Below are 18608 nucleotides of genomic sequence, written 5' to 3' on the forward strand. Positions count from 1 at the left end.
CCTCCCTGCACATATATTCGAGGAGTGGGGAAGCAGGACGGCCTCGTCGGTTGTGATGTGTGCAGTCACCCAAGTGTGTCTCAGAAAGGTCCTGTGATTGGTTAAATACTCTAGTGTATCCATATTGATATTCTTTTTTTTTATGTTTATTTTTGAGAGAGATAGAGCATGAACTGAGCAGGGGCAGAGAGAGACGGAGACACAGAATCCGAAGCAGGCTCCAGGCTCTGAGCTGTCAGTACAGAGCTTGACGCAGGGCTCGAACCCACGAACCATGAGATCATGACCTGAGCCGAAGTCTGGTGCTTAACCGACTGAGCCACCCAGGTGCCCATATATATATATTTTTTTAATGTTTATTTTTGAGAGAGAGAGCACAAGCAGGATACAGGCAGAGAGAGGGAGAGAGAGAGAATCCCAGGCAGGCTCTGTGCCATCAGCATAGAGCCCGACACAGGGCTTGATCCCACAAATCATGAGATCATGACATAAGCCAAAATCAAGAGTTGGACGATTAACCGACTGAGCCGCCCAGGTGCCCCCCATCTTGATATTCAGAGGATCCCCCTGCTAGGTTTTCATTTTGCAGTGAACTCTGCTCATTGTATAGCCAGATCCATGATGGAGTGAGGGGCAGGGACAGATGTGAAATCGCTAACCAAATACTTTAAATAATTACAGATTTTGGTTGTGCTCTTGGGGACGTAAACAGGATGATGCCGTGATAGATAAAAAGAGAGTGACTAACCTCGGGGCCTTTCTGACAACCTGATATTTAATTTGAAATGTGAGTCACCAGAGCTTCCAAGGTGAGGACTTTAACCAGAGGGAAGCTTTCGTTTAGCTTTGTTGTCACATATTTCAAAACTATTTAGAGGGGCACCTGGCTGGCTCAGTTAGTAGAGTGTGTGACTCTTGATCTCAAGGTTGTGAGATTATGGACACGGAGCCCATTAGGAAAAATATTTACAACATTTTTTTTTTATTTATCTCACTCAAAGTATTTTGAGAGAGAATGTATATATATATTTTAAATTTCTTGGTGTTTAAATTCCCATCTCCCTCTCTTTAAAAACAAATTCTTTTTCTTGTCTGATTGCACTGGCTCAATCCTTTAGTACAATATTGAACAGGAGTGTTGAGAACACACCTCCTTGCTTTATTCCAGATCTTAGGGGAAAAGCATTCAGTCCTTCACCATGGAGTATGATGTTTTCTGTGGGCTTTCTGTAGATCCCCAGTATCTTTATTATCTTGTTAAATTTCTGCTTTATTGTGCTGTGGTCTGAGAATGTGTCTACTGTCCTGAATCTTTGAAACGTGTTGAGTTTCACTGTGTGGTGTACCCTGTGATCAAGTTTTAAAATGTTCTCTAGATCTTGGGGAGAAGCTGTGTTCTTTGTTTTTATGCTTTGGAATCTGGCTTGCCTGCTACATCAACCTTTTTAATCATTGGCTGTCAAATTTCACGTCAGGACGTTCAGATTTAACAAGTGAGAGTTGGTGCCCAGTAATATGCATTAAAAAATTTTTTTAAATGTTCATTTATTTTTGAGAGAAAGAAGAGTGCTAATAGCGGATGGGCAGAGAGAGAGGGAGACACAGAATCCGAAGCAGGCTCCAGGCTCTGAGCTGTCAGCACAGAGCCTGACGTGGGGCTTGAACCCACGAACCGTGAGATCATGACCTGAGCTCAAGTAGGACGCTTAACCGACTGAGCCACCCAGGCACCCCACCTCTGCTTTTTAAACAAAACTAGCCTTTAATTTTGGAATAATTTTTCACCTCCTGTGAATTTCAACCTTTAAAATTCCTTGCATCTCTCATTTTTAGTACATAATTGAATTTTGCTTTAGGATTCAAAGCAGAAAATCCATTTGTTTTTAAAGGACACATTTATGCCAATTATTGCTTTGATAAATGTTGTTGGCTTTAATTCTGATGTATTTTATGTCGTTTTTCTTATTTTTGAAGCTTTTATTTTCTGTCTTCTACTGTTGTTTGTATTGGTGGAGCGTATTTCTTTGCTGGTGTTTTTGGAAGGTGTATTTCCTGGTTCAGTTTCTTTTGGTATTTTATTTTATTACATTAAACCCTATAATGAAACCTGTAGTGATTATCAATATTAAGCAGCTTTTGTAGGATAAAAAGGTCGAGTCACAGAGTGTGTATAGTATATAAGGGCACTTTAAAATTGAAAGTTGGGAAAATGTTATATATAGTTTGTGGATCCAAGTGTATGTCATGGCAATAATACGCACTAAATTTGTGATTATGGTTTCCTCTGGGAGGATGTGGAAGGGATCTTGGGATTCTGGAGGTGATACACAGGGCGTTTCAACTCTATCTGTGATGTTTTCTATTTTATCTTATTTATTTTTCATGTTTATTTATTTTTAAGAAACAGAGGGAGAGAGAGAGAGAGAGAGAGAGAGAGAGACAGTGTGAGCGGGCAAGGGGCAGAGAGAGAGGGAGACACAGAATCTGAAGCAGGCTCCAGGCTTCGAGCGGTCAGCACAGAGCCTGACACGGGGCTCGAACCCATGAACTGTGAGATCATGACCCGAGCCGAAGTCGGATGCTCAACCCACTGAGCCACCCAGGTGCCCCTGTAATGTATCAGATTTCTTTCAAGAAATCTGATAGAGGATGGTAAACCGATAGGATTTCATACATCTTGGCAGTAGATACATGAGTACTGAAAATGTTGCGGCATGTTCTGTATGGTTGAAACGTTGGGTGACGGGTTGAAAGTGCTCCCCTTCTCCCCATGTTGTGGTTATCATTAGGAGATACTTCTTTGAGGAATGCAAAAACCAGCCCTCCCAACGCCTTACGAATGGATGCTTACGGTTTGGATAAAATCTCTAGTCAGAATATCATCTATCTGAAAAGTGCTACCTTTCAAACACAAAGATGCAAAGACATCGTTCTCTAAAAAACGGTCAGATCACTCCAAGATGTGCCGGTGTGGGAGCAGAGTCATGTTGAAGGAGCCCGTGGAAAGTTCAAAGTCGTCTCACAAAAACTCAGGCTGGCAAGAGGCGTTCTTTGTGCCCCATGCTGAGCCATTTTCCTCTGCTTCAGAGCCATCTGGTGAACTTCCTGTCACTGCTGTAACAGATTCCTGCATACTTAGTGACTTAACCAATTTCTTACAACAGTTCTGGAGGTCAGAAGTCTAAAATCAAGGTGTTGGCAAGGCCGTCTTCTTTTTGGAGACCCTGAGAGAGAATCCCTTCCCTCACCTTTATCTGGCTTCTAGAAGCCACCCAAACTCCTTGGCCTGAGATCCCTCCGACATCGTCACAGCCAGCAGCTGGGGGTCTGACCATCTCTCTGACTCCTAGCCCCTGCCTTTGTCTCCTGAGGACCTCCTGAGGACGCTGGGCTGCCTGGGAACCCAGGGCCACCCCCACCTCAGGGTCCTTAATCACTTCTGCAAAGTCCCTTTTGCCGTGCGCGGGGCCATGTTCACAGGTTCTGGTGATCACCACGTGTGCACCTTTATTCTGCTGGCCACATCTTTCATACTTGGCTTTACGATGCGGGGTTGAAGTGGGCTGAACATGCAGGAAACCACATTTCTAGTTTGCCAGCGGCTCCCCGAATACTAGAACCTTCTAACCGCAGGGTGGATGGAGGCAGCAGGAGGGAGAAGGGGTCTGCTCCTTCCTGTCCTGTCACTCTGGGCGTTTGAGAATGCCTTTGTTACCTCCATACATGAATCACATCTCAAATAACTTGACTCACACTTCTTCCCCCTCAGGTTGCTACACTTTTACTTTCTTCTCTGTGCAATGAATGTTTTGTGAGGGATTCCGAGATCAGCCTCATTTTTCACCTTAGTGAATGAAATGACATGTCCTTTATGAGTGATGCTTACAGGGTATTTATCTGAACACACTATGGCAGGCAGACGGTGCTGGAGGTTCATGCCAGAACCCAGTCTTAAGGCAGACTTCTAAATCTCATGCTGATTTATTGAAATTTCGCTTTCATTATTAATCCATATTAAGCGAAAAAGTATATAATCGCACTTTAAATAGCTTATGAATCCAACAAGTCATTTATTTTTAACTCGAAGCTTTTTATGTGTTAATTTTCTAAACACTAATTTTTATGACAGCGTATAAAACCTTTTTGCAAACCCCCCATAATTTTTTTTTTTTTTTTTTTTTAATTCTGTTTGTAAATCAAGTAAGTGGTACCAAGAGTTTGGACGTCCAGACCCAGCCTGGGCACAGTTTTCTTAAGTGGGTAGGCCTTATTAGATACCTTGGGTGTTAAGCCCCCATTTATTAAGTGTTTTCAGGTCCGTCCCATAGCTTTACAGAAGCTTTCCTGTTGTTTCAAATCAGTTAAGACAGAAACTCAATTGCCTCGGGGACATCACGCTTTCAGTCTGCAGAATTCCCTGGGGACACAACAGAAACCTGATTCGAAATACATCTCTCTGCAGCGTAAAACGCACACCTGCGGGTTTCAAAAGCTGCCCGCACTGGGGCGGGGCGCCAGGTCCCGATCCCCCGCGATTAGCGGACCTCCAGCACCGGGACGGGGCCGGAGCCTCAGATGTCAAAGGTCACTCCTGAACCCCGAGCCCGACCCGGCCTTCCGTGCGGTGACGTCACTGCGTAGGGTCTTTGTTCTTGAACAAAGAGTACTCGTCCACGGTCACCTCGCCTCTGGGCCTTGCGGCCCTGTCTTCCCGGGCCCGGCTCCGGGCAGGGGACGCTCCGCGGGGAAACCGAGTCAGGAGGTCAGGGCCTGCCACGCCGCGCCACCCGGAGGCTCAACTCCCGGCGCACATCCGGAGCGCGCGGGTCAGCCACGTGTGTCGGGACGGCCTGTCACTCAGGTGCAGGGGTGTGGTCACGGAGAACCGTCCAATCAGAACGACAGGGGCGTTTCTCGAAACACAATCAGGGGCCCCCGGGGGCGGTGCCTGGAGGACTAGCCAATCAGGGACTTGAGTGAGGAGCACTGTCCAATCAAGGGCACCAGAGGCGGGTCTCGGAAAAGTATCCAATCAGGAGCCCTGGGAGAGGGAGGACCCCGAGCACCATCCAATCAGGGCGCGGAGGCCCGGAACACCGTCCAATCAGGCGCGGGGGCGGGCGCGCTTGCGGCCGCGTGGACGTGGCTCCGGGCAGGTCCCGGGGGCTCCTGCGCACCTGCCCGCGCGGACCCAGGTGTCCTCCTCTCGCCTGCCCGGCCTTCGGGCCCGCGGGGAAGACGTCTTCCCCGGAGAGCTCGGAGCCGGGCCCCGACATGGTGAGTGCGCGCGGCCCGGGCCGAGACCGGGACTAGCTGGTTCCATCCGGCCGGAACCCGCTCCCTGCGGCCGCGGCCCGGGTGTCCCCGTCCCCGGGGCTCCCGACCCGAGTCTCCGCCTTCGGGCGAGGGAGGGGGGGATGTTGGGGACTCGCAGTCTTGGGTTGCCCCCCACCTCGGGGGGCGGGCGAGGAGTGTGGGGGGACCTGCCTGGGGCCCTGGGATCGGGGTGGGGGGACCCCCTGACAGATCATTGGCCCCAGGTAACCGCTCCTGGGAGGGACGTGGCAGACAGCCGACTGGATCTGGGGCTGAGGGGAGAGGCGGTTCCGGCGCCTGGGTTCCCCCCTGCGGGGGGCTGGTGCGGCCTCCTGCGAAGCGTCATGCCCTCCCCTCAACACCTGCAGCGGGCCCGGGGTCGGCGCCCTTTGTTCCGGGGTGCAGTGCGGGGGCCCTGCACCGCGCCTGCCTGGTTCGTCCCCCTCCCCCCCCACCCCGAGAAGATGTATTCACTTACCGGAACTTCGGTGTTTTAGCAGATGTCAAACCCGTTTAGTTAACAGCGCGAAGGCGAGCATGAAATGTTTTCAAAGGAGTGGATTTCAGAAAAATAAGAAAATGTCTTACATTTCATTTGTTAAACGTTCTCTGGAAGTCCGTCCCCGTGTGTAGTAAGTTTCGCAGGTCTGTGCCTTTGGGCGATGACAGGTGGAATCCCGGGCCTCCCCGGGAAAGCCTTTCTGGGGAAAAGAGTGTCCGAGGAATAGAGAACATCTCCCTTCCCGTGGGCTGCGGAGGAACGAATACCCTTCCGCAAAGCGTGGTAGGTCAGTTGGTAAATTAGAAGGATAAAGCAGTCTGTGAGATTGGTTGGCCAATCTCGTTGAGTGGGCCGCGTGGAGCATTTGTGACAGTACCCTTTCCTTTTATTGCTGATACACTTTGCTGTAATGTGCAACAAATTAGTGTCCCTGGAAGGGGTAGGAATGCAAGCATCTTTGTTATTTAGAAGTCAGCCTGTCCCTGTCTCATGAATTAAAGTGTTCATCATTTCTGCCTCCGCTCTTCAGGGGCTGTCCCGCCGTGAATCGAGTTTCCCCGTAGGCCTGGACCCGTTTCCCATTGATTCGGCCGTCTTCCACCATGTCGGAGTGCTGTTGCCTTAAAATCCCGAGTGTCGGCAGGCCCTGCCTTGTTATTTAGAACACTTTGCCTGTCCTTGGACATTTGTTCTTCCTGTTAGATTTGCAGAATTACTCTTTGTCTAGTCCCCCCAAAAAAACCACACTTGGGCTTGTGGGTTTAATAGAATATTACGAAGACCGTAGGTCTGTCTTGGGAGGGTTGGTATCTTAGTAACAGTGAGATCTCGTCTCTGTGCTTTCTTTCCATTTATTTCTTTTTGGGTATTAACCCTTAATGGTTTCAGATTTTTCCATTTGGCTCTTTCTATAGCTTTCATTTTACTTATTTGATACTACTGAAATTTGGTTTTCACCATGGTATGTGGTATCTTTTTTAAATGAATTTTTGACTTGCTGTTAATGAAATTTGGTTTCATATTGAATTTTTATCCTGGAATCTTGTTAAAAATCTTATTTTGTGACTGTCATTTTTGTTACGTCGGTGTCCCGTATATAGTTTAAAAAAAAAAAAATGTTTTTTTTAACGTTTATTTATTTTTGAGACAGAGAGAGACAGAGCATGAACAGGGGAGGGGCAGAGAGAGAGGGAGACACAGAATCTGAAACAGGCTCCAGGCTCTGAGCGGTCAGCACAGAGCCCGACGCGGGGCTCGAACTCACGGACCGTGAGAGCATGACCTGAGCCGAAGTCGGACGCTTAACCGACCGATCCACCCAGGCGCCCCACCGTATATACAGTTTTTAAGCTTAGGCACGAAGACCAGTGTTTGTTTTCTAGTATTGGACCTGTGTTTATTTTCTGGTGGTACTGGATCAGATCTCTAGTATAATGTTGATTAAATCAAGAGTGAGGTGCCGGGCATACCTGATTTGTACCCAATTGTTTTGGAGGAAACAACGAGCTTCATACCGTTTTGTATGATCTTTGTTCTCTTTTGAACCTTCTTTCATTGGTTTTCCTTGACCAGGTTGGGCATGTTACCATCATTTCCCAGTGGTAAGATTTTTTTACGTATGATTGCTGAATATTATAAAATGGCTTTTGACGTCTCTTGGGAGCATTACACGTAAATCACACGAATTGGTTTTAGCATATTCTGTTGTGTAATATAGCACTAATGCAGGAAAATGCATTTGACACAGGTTCGGTTGACAGATACCTTAAAAAAGAACCCTCCGTGCAGTGAAATTCAGCCGTAAATGTAGAACAAGCCTTCACACGAGAAGCCCCACTCGAAGTGAACCCCAGGCAGGCCCTCTCCCTCTCCAGGGGTAACGAATACGTAGAAGTATATGAAGACTTGTATGTGTATATTTGTGGTTCTGCCCATAGAGTTCCGTACATGCATATCGTTACATGTGTGTATGTAACACGTACACGTGTGTATGTTTTTTAGCGATTGAGGTATCCAACTGCAGTATAATCAGAAATGATTAATTTTCCTGCTCTCCTCCCCTCTGCCCTGCAGCCAGCCATTCATATGTATCTACACAAACACACACGTCAACATATATACGTTCTTCCGAACCTGCTTGTGTGGCACATTTCCCGTAGTACGGCAACTTGATTTTCTTATTTATCATTTTCCTCCCAAGAGAATTTAAAATCCACGTGGTTCAGAATTCTTGTTTTGTTCAGTGCTGCAGCCCCGGTGCCCGCAGGTTCTAGGACCCAAGTAACCGCGACCTGAATACAGTTCACTCCGCGGAAGAGCCAGAGGTAAGGTCCTCAGACAGAGCGGTCCTGCAGGGACACAGGGCTCTGCCACGAGCAGGAGCGTGAGGGCACGAGGGCAATAGGAGAGGTTCCTGTTGCCTCCTCACCTTAGTGCCCGGCAGAAGTCAGTGCATTCTTCTTACCACACTGGGAAACAGCAGTCACAACAGAGAAACCACCACACGGTGTGTGTACAAGTGCAGGGGTTGGAGGAGTTTCGGGGATGTTACCGACCGGCCTGCACTTCCTCTGCCGTGAGCCAGTTTTAATAAGACCTGCTTTGCGGAGTTTTTAAGAATATACGAGCTAATGTCTACGAGGCTTTTGGCAGAATCTTTTGCATATACTGGGTTCTGCATGGCACTTAAAAAATTAATGTCATAAAGATGGTGCGTTTGAGCCAGGTGTGTTGGGAGTCCCTGTCTCCATCTGCTGGGGCTGCTGTAACAAAAATGCCATAGACCAGGGGCGCCCGGGTGGCTCAGTCGGTTGAACGTCCAACTTCGGCTCAGGTCATGATCTCACGGTTTGGGAGTCCGAGCCCCGCATCGGGCTCTGTGCTGACAGCTCAGAGCCTGGAGCCTGCTTTGGATTCTGTGTCCCCCCCGGTCTCTCTCTGCCCCTCCCCAGCTTGCGTTCTGTCTCTCAAAAATAAACATTTTAAAAATAAAATAAAATTGAGGCGCCTGGGTGGCTCAGTCGGTGAAGCATCCGACTTCAGCTCAGGTCACGATCTCGCGGTCCGTGAGTTCGAGCCCCGCGTCAGGCTCTGGGCTGACGGCTCGGAGCCTGGAGCCTGCTTCAGATTCTGTGTCTCCCTCTCTCTCTGCCCCTCCCCTGCTCATGCTGTGTCTCTCTCTGTCTCAAAAATAAATAAAAACATCAAAAACAAATTTTTTTGAACAGTCCGTTCCTTTGGCCCTTGGACAAGACATCTTTACAGCAAAATTATTATCAGTGGCACCCTGTGTAGCCGAGTGAGACCAGTCTGCAGTATTGGTTTCGGTTATGCCCTTTATGGGTCCTGACTTGTCCAGTTCAAGCAAATCCCGTTGATCATAAAGGTAAAGGTCTTAGAACATTAGGAAGCTTCATCCTCAAAATTTCTGTATTGTTTTATTTTCACCTGGCCTCAGGTGTCCGTTCTGGCATGGCACAACTCTGGCTGACTCGAGTGTCTTTCAGGGATAAGATAGTGTCCTGATGGGATATGCATTAGGCAGCCGGGTCAGCGGGTCCCCACTGTGGACTCTGGGGGGGGGGGGGGGGGGGCTTGCCCTGGAGTTTTCAGTGCAGCCTATTTATTATTGTTTTTAAAAATATTTTTATTTATTTTTGAGAGAGAGGGAGACAGGGTGTGAGTGGGGGAGGGGCAAAGAGGGAGGGAGATAGAATATGAAGCAGGCTCCAGGCTCTGAGCTGTCAGCACAGAGCCCAGTGTGGAGCTTGAACTCACGAACCTTGAGATCATGACCGCATCCGACTTTGGCTCAGGTCATGAGTCGGACGCTTAGCCATCCGAGCCACCAGGCGCCCTCAGGGCAGCCTATTTGAAGTAACGCAGTCTGGTCCCTGTTAGCAGGGATGCCTGCGGTGGTCACCTTCGGACACTTTTGTGACCCACAACGCTAGTTCGTCCACCTCACCAGTGGGGACGGCATCTGGGGGTGGTCTGTGCGGAAAGTAACGGAAACGAACAGCTTGATTTCAGATTGTCTCATTGGAGAACAAGGCCTTCATCACCGGCAACCGCGAGTGACCCAGATGGACCACCTGGAGGTTTTCGTGGGTTAGGACCTCAGACAAGCGTCCTAAGTTTGCAGGGTTCCCAGTCAGAGTCCTGTTCCTGGAGCTTGCGCCTGCTTTCAGAACAGCCCAGCGTGCAGTGAGGCTGAAACAGCCATTGCGGACACCGCGGGCCGTTAGCTTGCAGTCAAGTTCAGGCGGTTCGCAATTCTCCAAATCACCAGGGGCCTCTTTTAGAAGCAGCAGAGCTGAGACGCTGCAGGGTCAGAACCGTGTGTTCCAAGCTGCACGTGCGGTCCCTGCTCTCATCCGAGTCCACGTGACGCACTGCCGGACCGTCGTCTGCCTCTAGCGGCCATCAGAAATGGGTTTTGGTGGGGCGCCTCGGTGGTGGTTCAGTCAGTTGAGCATTTGACTTCAGTTCAGGTCATGATCTTGCAGTTTGTGGGTTCGAGCCCCGCGTCGGGGTCTGTGCTGACAGCTCAGAGCCTGGAGCTGCTTTGGATTCTGTATCTCCCTCTCTGCCCCTCCCCTGCTCACGCCCTGTCTCTCACCCTCTCAAAAATAATAAACTTTAAAAAAAAAAAAAAGAAAGAAAAAGAAGTAGGTTTTTGTAAGAGCTCTTTGGCAAGCTGAAAACTTGTACTTAAAATTCCCAAAGCATCTCTCCATTTAGAGATTGCCTGCTTCACTGTTTCCCTCTTGTTGTGAACCTGCGGTAGGTAAAAACCCAGTAAAAAACCTAAACTTGTTCTACCAGTTAGGAGTTTAAATTCCACCCCATGCACCAGTGGCAACAAGCAAAGGGGTCGTGTCCTGTCCACACTGTTTCCCTGCACTGATTGGGATGATTCCTTTAGCATTTATTACATCACAGGCATGTGCGTCCCTTTTTATCTTACTTGCAGATGCAGTAGCCACGAAACAAAACCAATTTAAGTAAAAAAACCACAAAACCACCTTTTCCCTTTTTCCTCATCACAGACTTATTTGAAGCCGTTTGAGTTCTGTAGTGTTGCCGTAACAAGTGACCATAAACCGGGTGGCTTCAGAACTCACTCTCTCAGATTCTGGAGGCTGGAAGCCCAAGATCAAGAGGGCGGAGGGTTGTGCTTCTGTGTCATCCTGGTGTCTTACGGCCTCGGGCAGCCCCGGGTGTTCTTTTGTTGGTGACAGCACAATTCCAATCTCTGCACCCCATCTTCACGTGGCTGCCGTCCCTGCGTGTCCTTGACCTTGCATTGGCATTCCCCCTTCAGGATGCCACCAGCCGGATTGGATTCGGGCCCATCCTACCGACCTTGTCTTAACTGGGTTACGTTTGCAAAGATCTTATTTCCAAGGAAGGTCACATTCATAGATACCAAGGGTTAGGATTTCAGCATACCTTTTTGGGAGACAGCGTAACCCACGATGAGGCCCTCGTAGTGAGTCCAGCATTTACTGGGTAACGCTCCAGCTGCCAGGGACGATCCCCGCTGCCATGTGAGGGGTGGGCCGGGAGGCTGCGGCAGCCCAGCAGCAACCAGGCAGAAGGATGGGGAGAGGATCCCCGCCCCTGTTCCCTTGGTTTATCTGAAGTTCTGCTCCAGTCCTGGAAACTGATTTAACTAATTTTTTTCTCCCAGCGCAATGCAAACTTTTCATATATTTTGCCCATCCATAGTTTACCCTTGGGAACCTGGGGGCCCTTTCTCCTCCTGCCTGGGAGAGAGGACAAAAATGAGAGACCTCACCAGAGCTGTGTTTTGTTTGAGTCTTCTCGCTCAGATAGCATGGCCCAAAGCAGCAGGATACCCAGCGCGCCAGCCCCCCTGGGGATGGACCTCTGTCATCTTTACCTCTGTCAACTCTTGATTCATGACAGACTGCAGCTCAGCTGGCTCTCCACACCTTCTCTCCATACACATGGCTTCTGCTATGTTTCAGTGAGCCAGGGGTGTTCTAGCAGATTCCACTTCCGATGCCAACTGTGTCCGGTGTCCCCCAAGACCATCCTTGCGTCCTGCGAGCAGGACCCTCGTGACGTAGCGTATAGTTTTACTCGTGACTGTGATCTGTTACAACAAACGGAGACACAGCAGAGTTAGCACAGGGAACAGGCACGTGGGGAAAAGTGTTCTTTCCCGGTGGAGTCACACGGAGTGCGCCCAGCAGTGAGTCTTGACGACGCGGGAGGTACCGTCACGCAGGGAGTCTTGGTAGAGACCCAGCGCCCGGCATTTTGACTCCAGACTCCCAGAAGGAAGGCAGGTGTTGCGTATTAACATGTCACGTGCACAGTTTAGACACCGTGGGTGAGATCAGTCAGGCTGGTGTGAAACCTGAAACCCAGGTTCCCAGACACCAGCCTGGCCAGGTGTTGTGTCTACAAATAAAGTTAAGGCCCCTGATGGCACGTTTCCTGCACACTAGGAGTGGGGATTCACTGGAAGAAGCATAAGATAACTAAGAACAGTGCAGCTGACTCAGGGACCGGTTGCTCCCTGTGCCCGTCACGGGGATTTTCCCATTCAGCTGCTACCCTGTTGAACAGGTAAATTCTGGCAGCAGAACTGCCGACTGAGAGTATTTTCTCCTGCTCATAGATGTCAGTGGGCCAGTGAACTTTTTAAAAGACCAGGGTTCAAGGGAGGCATGCAGCTCAGTGGGTCCTGTGCTCTCAGGGGTTGGCCTGACATGCTCACGTGCCCAGCAGGGGAGGGACAGGGGGAGGAGAGAAATTGAGAGCATGGCCTCTGGGATGACGTATGGAGGGGGGAGCTTTTACCTGCAACTTGATACGTGGGAGGGTTTCCTTTGTAGGAAGGCACTGCCTAACCCGATCTGTTTTTATCATCAAGGGCAAATTCACTGATGGGTGCTTTTGACTTCAGTTAACCCCCTGGTGGGATGGGACTCAACCTTATCCTCAGTACTCTTCCATGTTTCTGGTGGGAAGAGCTGCTTGTCACCAGATAACACTTGTCTGGTGGGGGTCCGGCGGGCAGTCGCACGGAGACTCGGCAGTGTGGGGAATGAATGGATGCAGGTCTGAGTTCTCATGCCTGTTTCCTCTTCCCTGAGCTCTGACTTCTCAACAACTTTCTATCCTATTCCTGTATGACACAAATACATAAACAGTACTTCCTCAAGAGAATTTTGTCATTTAGCCAGTAGGACCTGTCTACTTAGGGCCTGGAGTTAAGATGTTGTGGTCAGTTGGCCCCTGCTGCGAGTCGGGTTCCACCAAGTCTCTCAGGAAGGAAAAGTCCCCAATCCTCAAGTGTGTTCTTATTTCATAAAACCTCACCCACGTTTGACCTGGGGCTTGACATGGTGCGCAACAGGGAAGGAGCGAAAGTAGTTTGTATCACAAAGGACCGGTGGGTCTTAAAATGCAAATATCTGATTCATTTGGAGAGCTGTTCTGTGAATTCTCCATTGTGGTCCGAACCCTTTGGTTAAAGGAGAATGAGATTTGCTGTGGTTGCAGTAAGAGTGTAAAGATAAGTTCAGTAGGGTGAGTGGGACTGTTAAACTTGTGAGGAGGATGTAAGTGTGGACAGAGTGAGAGATCTGATGATTGAGTCATAGAGTGGATGTTGGGTGACCACAGGGTCTTGTCTGAATGTCCCGTGAATGGAATTGACTTGCTCTAGAGTCTCAACTTTCCTTCTGCACATATGTTGGGTGTTTTAGGACTCAGTGGTCTTTGAGGATGTGGCTGTGGACTTTACCCTGGAGGAGTGGGCTTTGCTGGATTCTGCTCAGAGGAAGCTCTACAGAGATGTGATGCTGGAAAACTTGAAAAACCTGGCCGCAGTGGGTAAGAATGACCTCATTCCTTCACTTGGTTGTTTGGAGAACAAGCCTTTCTTACACATCAAGCCTGTTTCAAGATTTTAAATGTGGAAAGGGAATGCTTATTAATTAGTAAGCCAGGGTCACAACCATCAGAGAGCTAGAATCTTATAATGTCTGCATGAGAATGAGAATCTTTGTATTAAACTGATTTTTTTTTCTTTCTATAAAGCAAGCTCCCTTTGTGTCATCAGAAAATATCGATTTCATGGGTCATTAAGGAGCCCAATGAAGTTTATGTAATCGTATGAGAATTCAACTGCCTTCATTCAATTGCTTACCGTTTTGAGCCCTCGTACTTGTATCGGTGAGGTCCCGATACAGCTAAAGTCCTCAGTGTCATTTCAACTAACAGGTACCTTCTTCCTTTAAAACTTTTGTTCCCTTTTTGCTTTCAGATGATGAGACTCAATTGAAGGCCAATGGGTCTGTTTCTCAGCAGGATGCTTATGGGAATAAAATATCCAAGGAAAACAAATTGGCAAAGTTCACCAGAAATGAATCCTGGGCCTCCGTTTTAGGGAAAATTTGGGAAGAACTCAGCACGGAAGATCAGCCCACAAACCAGGGGAGACATCTGAGGTGAGCTGCACTCACAAGAGAAAGCAGTATTCCAGGAGAGAATCCTAATATGTCATGAAATTTAAAAAGCAAAGAAAACAAGTCACCCACAGGAGCCTAGATCAAATTTGTTTACTCAGAATTTTTACAAAAAAAATTTCCTTAAATAGGATGTTGATGTTGAGTGTTAGAAACATAATTCAGTTGGAAACAATTAGGAGGAAAAGCCCATGTTTAAGAAACTGTTTTCGGGGAGCCTGGGGGGCTCAGTCCGTTGAGCACCCGCCTTTGGCTCATGTCATGATCTCATGGTTCGTGGGTTCAAGCCCCGCATTGGGCTGTGTGCTGACATCTCAGAGCCTGGAGGCTGCTTCAGATTCTGTGTCTCCCTCTCTGCCCCTCCCTCCCTCACACTCTGTGTGTGTGTGTCTCTCTCAGAAATAAGTAAACATTAAAAAAAAAAAAAGAAACTGTTTTCATCATGCCTATGGTTCAATCTCCTCATGATATTGTTTACTCTGCTTTATCAGATAGCCTACACATTCACTGAAATTGATGAAAATGTAATCCTTTTTTTTTTTTAACGTTTATTTATTTTTGAGAGACAGAGAGAGACAGGGCATGAGCAGGGGAGGAGTAGAGAGAGAGAAGGAGACACAGAATCCAAAGCAGGCTCCAGGCTCTGAGCTGTGAGCACAGAGCCCGACGCGGGGCTTGAACTCACAAATCATGAGATCGTGACCTGAGCCAAAGTTGGACGCCTAACCGACTGAGCCATCCACGCGCCCCTAAGAATGTAATCCTGATACTTATTAGTAAATATTAAATCATTAGTCCAATTGTTGATAACATGCTTCTTCTTCTTAACAGAAATCCTGTAGTGGAGAGACTCCCTGAAGGTAGTGGTCAGTGCAGGGAAGGCTCCAGTCAGATTCCAAATCTTAATCTGTGTGAGAAAACTCTTTGCGGAGTTAAAGAGGATGAATGCAGTGAGTATGAGAAAGTCTTCGGGCGTCCCTCCCTCGAGAGTCACATCGCCATGCACGCTGGACACAAAGCGTATCGGTGTCAGGAGTGTGGGCGGGCCTATAGCTGTCGTGCACACCTAAGAATGCATGGGAGAACCCACAACAGAGAGAGAATCTACGCATGTAAATTATGTGGAAAAACCTTTCCTCGTACCTCTTCCCTCAACCGGCACATAAGGATTCACACTGCTGAGAAAACCTACGAGTGTCAGCAGTGTGGGAAGGCCTTCATTGATTTCTCAAGTCTTACTAGTCATGTGAGAACTCACACTGGAGAGAAGCCATATAAGTGCAAGGAATGTGGGAAAGCCTTCAGTTATTCCTCAACTTTCCGGAGACACATGATAACGCACACTGGAGAGAAGCCCTATAAATGTAAGGAATGTGGGGAAGCCTTCAGCTACTCCTCAACTTTTCGGAGGCATATGATCTCACACACTGGGGAGACACCACATAAATGTAAGGAATGTGGAGAAGCCTTCAGCTACTCCTCAGCTTTTCGCAGGCACATGATCTCACACACTGGAGAGAAGCCCTACGAATGTAAACAGTGTGGGAAAACCTTTATTTACCTGCAGTCCTTCCGGAGACACGAAAGGATTCACACTGGAGAGAAACCCTACGAATGCAAACAATGCGGGAAAACCTTCATTTATCCCCAGTCCTTTCGAAGACACGAAAGGACTCATGGTGGACAGAAGCCCTATGAGTGCAGCCAGTGTGGGAAAGCCTTCAGCCATCCCTCGTCCTTTCGAGGGCATATGAGAGTGCACACTGGGGAGAAACCTTATGAATGCAGTCAGTGTGGCAAAACTTTCAACTGGCCCATCTCCTTACGAAGACATATGAGGACACACACCAGAGAGAAACCCTACGAGTGCAAACAGTGTGGGAAAGCCTTCAATTTGTCTGCTTGCTTTCGAGAACATGTGTGGATGCATCCAGGAGACAAGTCCTATCAATGCAAGCTATGTGGGAAAGCGTTCTATTGCCACATATCCTTACAGAAACACATGAGAAGGCACACCGCAGAGAAACTCTATGAATGCAAGCAGTGCGGGAAAGCTTTCAGTTGGCCTGAACTCCTGCAGCAGCACGTGAGAACACATACCGCGGAGAAGCCCTATGAATGTAAGGAATGCGGGAAGGTCTTCAAATGGCCGTCATCCTTGCCGATACATATGAGAGTGCACACTGGAGAGAAACCCTATGAATGTAAGGAGTGTGGGAAGGCCTTTAGTTGTTCCTCATCCTTAAGAAGACATGTAAGGATACACACTACCGAGAGACACTACTTATGCACTGCGGGAAATTCTGCAGATGAATTCATGCCCCGTGCTTCAGAAAATCCACACCAGGAGAGAAATCTGATAAAAGTTGTAAATATGGTACTGCCTTTGTGAGAACCCCATCAAAGTGGACCCATGGGGTGTGCATTTCTAGTTCTTTTACAGATAAAAACTTGGGTGCAGAATAGCTCTCCAAGTACTCTTAGCTTTCATACGAAAGTTTGCAAATACTATGTTTTCCCCTACATTTCAGTAAATAAACCTATCTTTACAGTTTGTTGGACTCCTGGTGATTTGAAGTGTATTTTTAATATGTAAGTAGTTTTAGTTTTTTAGTTCTTTAAATTCTTTAAGGGGTTTTTGGAACAATGACACTTTGGTATTTCTTGGGATTTTCTTACTAGCTTGGTGTGGCAGATCCTGGGTATCACCTGTTACGTATTTTCTGCCACACTGAGAATCTATTTATTTAATTTGGCCAGAGGAGCCTTATTGCATTTGCTTTACAAATAGTTTGCAGAAATGGATAATTATGCAGAGTTCTTCAAAGCATAGTCTCATGTGAATTGTCACTTTCAACTTTTTCCCTTTGCTCCTTGCCCTTGAGTGTGATTGGAAATTGGACAGTAGGCTTTTACTTGAGAGATACTTTGCAACCATGAGATATAAGATACAGAGTTTGAGGTGGTTCTTCCAGATTGTATTATGTCAACGTGGGCAGTGTTGGGAACTACATTTCCCAGAAACCCTTCCCTTTACGTTCAGATTTACCAATAGCCTAACTTGGCACGAGATTTGGAAGGTGGAAGTGAAGAAGCCATTTCTGTTTGGAGCCATATTAAAGTGTGATAGATGGAAAGGAGCTCTTTTCCCCTGATTTTGGCCCTGCCAGTCAAGAGTATCGTGCAAAAGAAATGCCATGTGCTTGATTCCCATTTTTCTCAGAGTTGCAGGCTTCCATGAATATCTTCCTGAGCTACGTATAAAGGATCCATTTGTGTGGTCTTGCACTCACGGTTTGGATATTCTTACAAACTCTGATGTGTCCTCTAGACCACTGTTTCAGACTCATGGTTAGTGATCTTTTCTGATACTATGATTTCACTCTTCTCTAGATCTTCACATATGTGTATAAGGTCTAATTTGTATAGTGAACACCTTATTTTCAATACTTCTAATGACTCCGTGATCCTGATTCTGCCATAAAAGCTACAGTGTTGCTACAAAGCAAAATAACACATGGGACTTAGTTAACCTATTACATCTTATAGTGTGCTGAGTCAGTCCTTCAACGTGAGAAAAAAACACCTTCGTATACTAGATTTTGGGAGAGCCAAATGCTGTTTCTTGCTAAGGGTTTTACTGTTATGTTTGATTATGTGTCATTAAAAACAGTATGTATTTTATCAAGGGAAATCTTTTGTAGATATTTCCTAGAAATACACAACTTACAGTGTTTTTATATCATCTGTGCACTTACTGCATTACTTTTCTGGGGCTGCTGTAACAAAATACCACCGTCGGGTGGCTTAGGACAACAGAAATTTTGGTCTGATGGTTCTGAAGGTAGAAGTCTAAGTTCAAAGTATTGGCCAGACCATGCTTCCTCTGAAGGTGCTAAGGAAGGGTCTGCTTCAGCCCTCTCCTAGCTTTCGGTAGTTCATTGGCTTGTGGCGATATAACTGATCTTTACTCTGCATTCTGCCCACATGCATGTTTATCTCTTCATCTGGTGTTCTTTTTATAAGGACCACACATATCAAGTTAGGGCTCATCCTATTCCAGTATCACCTCCTCTAATTATATTGGTGGTAACTCTGTTTCTAAATAAGATCACATTCTGAGGTGCCGGGGATAGGACTTTGGTGGACAATTCAACCTGTAACTCTACCAAATGCTATACTCTTTTTCATTTACTGAGAGAACACATTAAAATATCCCATGGCAATTATGCATCCCAGATCAACTGTAATTTTGGTAAGCATTATACATTCTAAGTCAG

At 47.4% G+C, this 18608-nt stretch overlaps 1 protein-coding gene across 1 annotated transcript; it reads left to right on the forward strand.

The window, feature by feature from the left end:
• The first annotated feature begins 5121 nt into the window (after positions 1-5121).
• Positions 5122-18608, forward strand: ZNF555 (zinc finger protein 555). The gene is made up of 4 exons (XM_060629808.3): positions 5122-5277; positions 13567-13693; positions 14127-14310; positions 15160-18608. The coding sequence occupies exons 1-4, from the start codon at positions 5275-5277 to the stop codon at positions 16718-16720; spliced, it is 1875 nt and encodes a 624-aa protein (XP_060485791.2). The 5' UTR covers positions 5122-5274; the 3' UTR covers positions 16721-18608.

The sequence above is a fragment of the Panthera onca genome, chromosome A2, assembly GCF_046562875.1.
Source record: "Panthera onca isolate mPanOnc1 chromosome A2, mPanOnc1 haplotype 2, whole genome shotgun sequence".
Lineage (NCBI taxonomy): Eukaryota > Metazoa > Chordata > Mammalia > Carnivora > Felidae > Panthera > Panthera onca.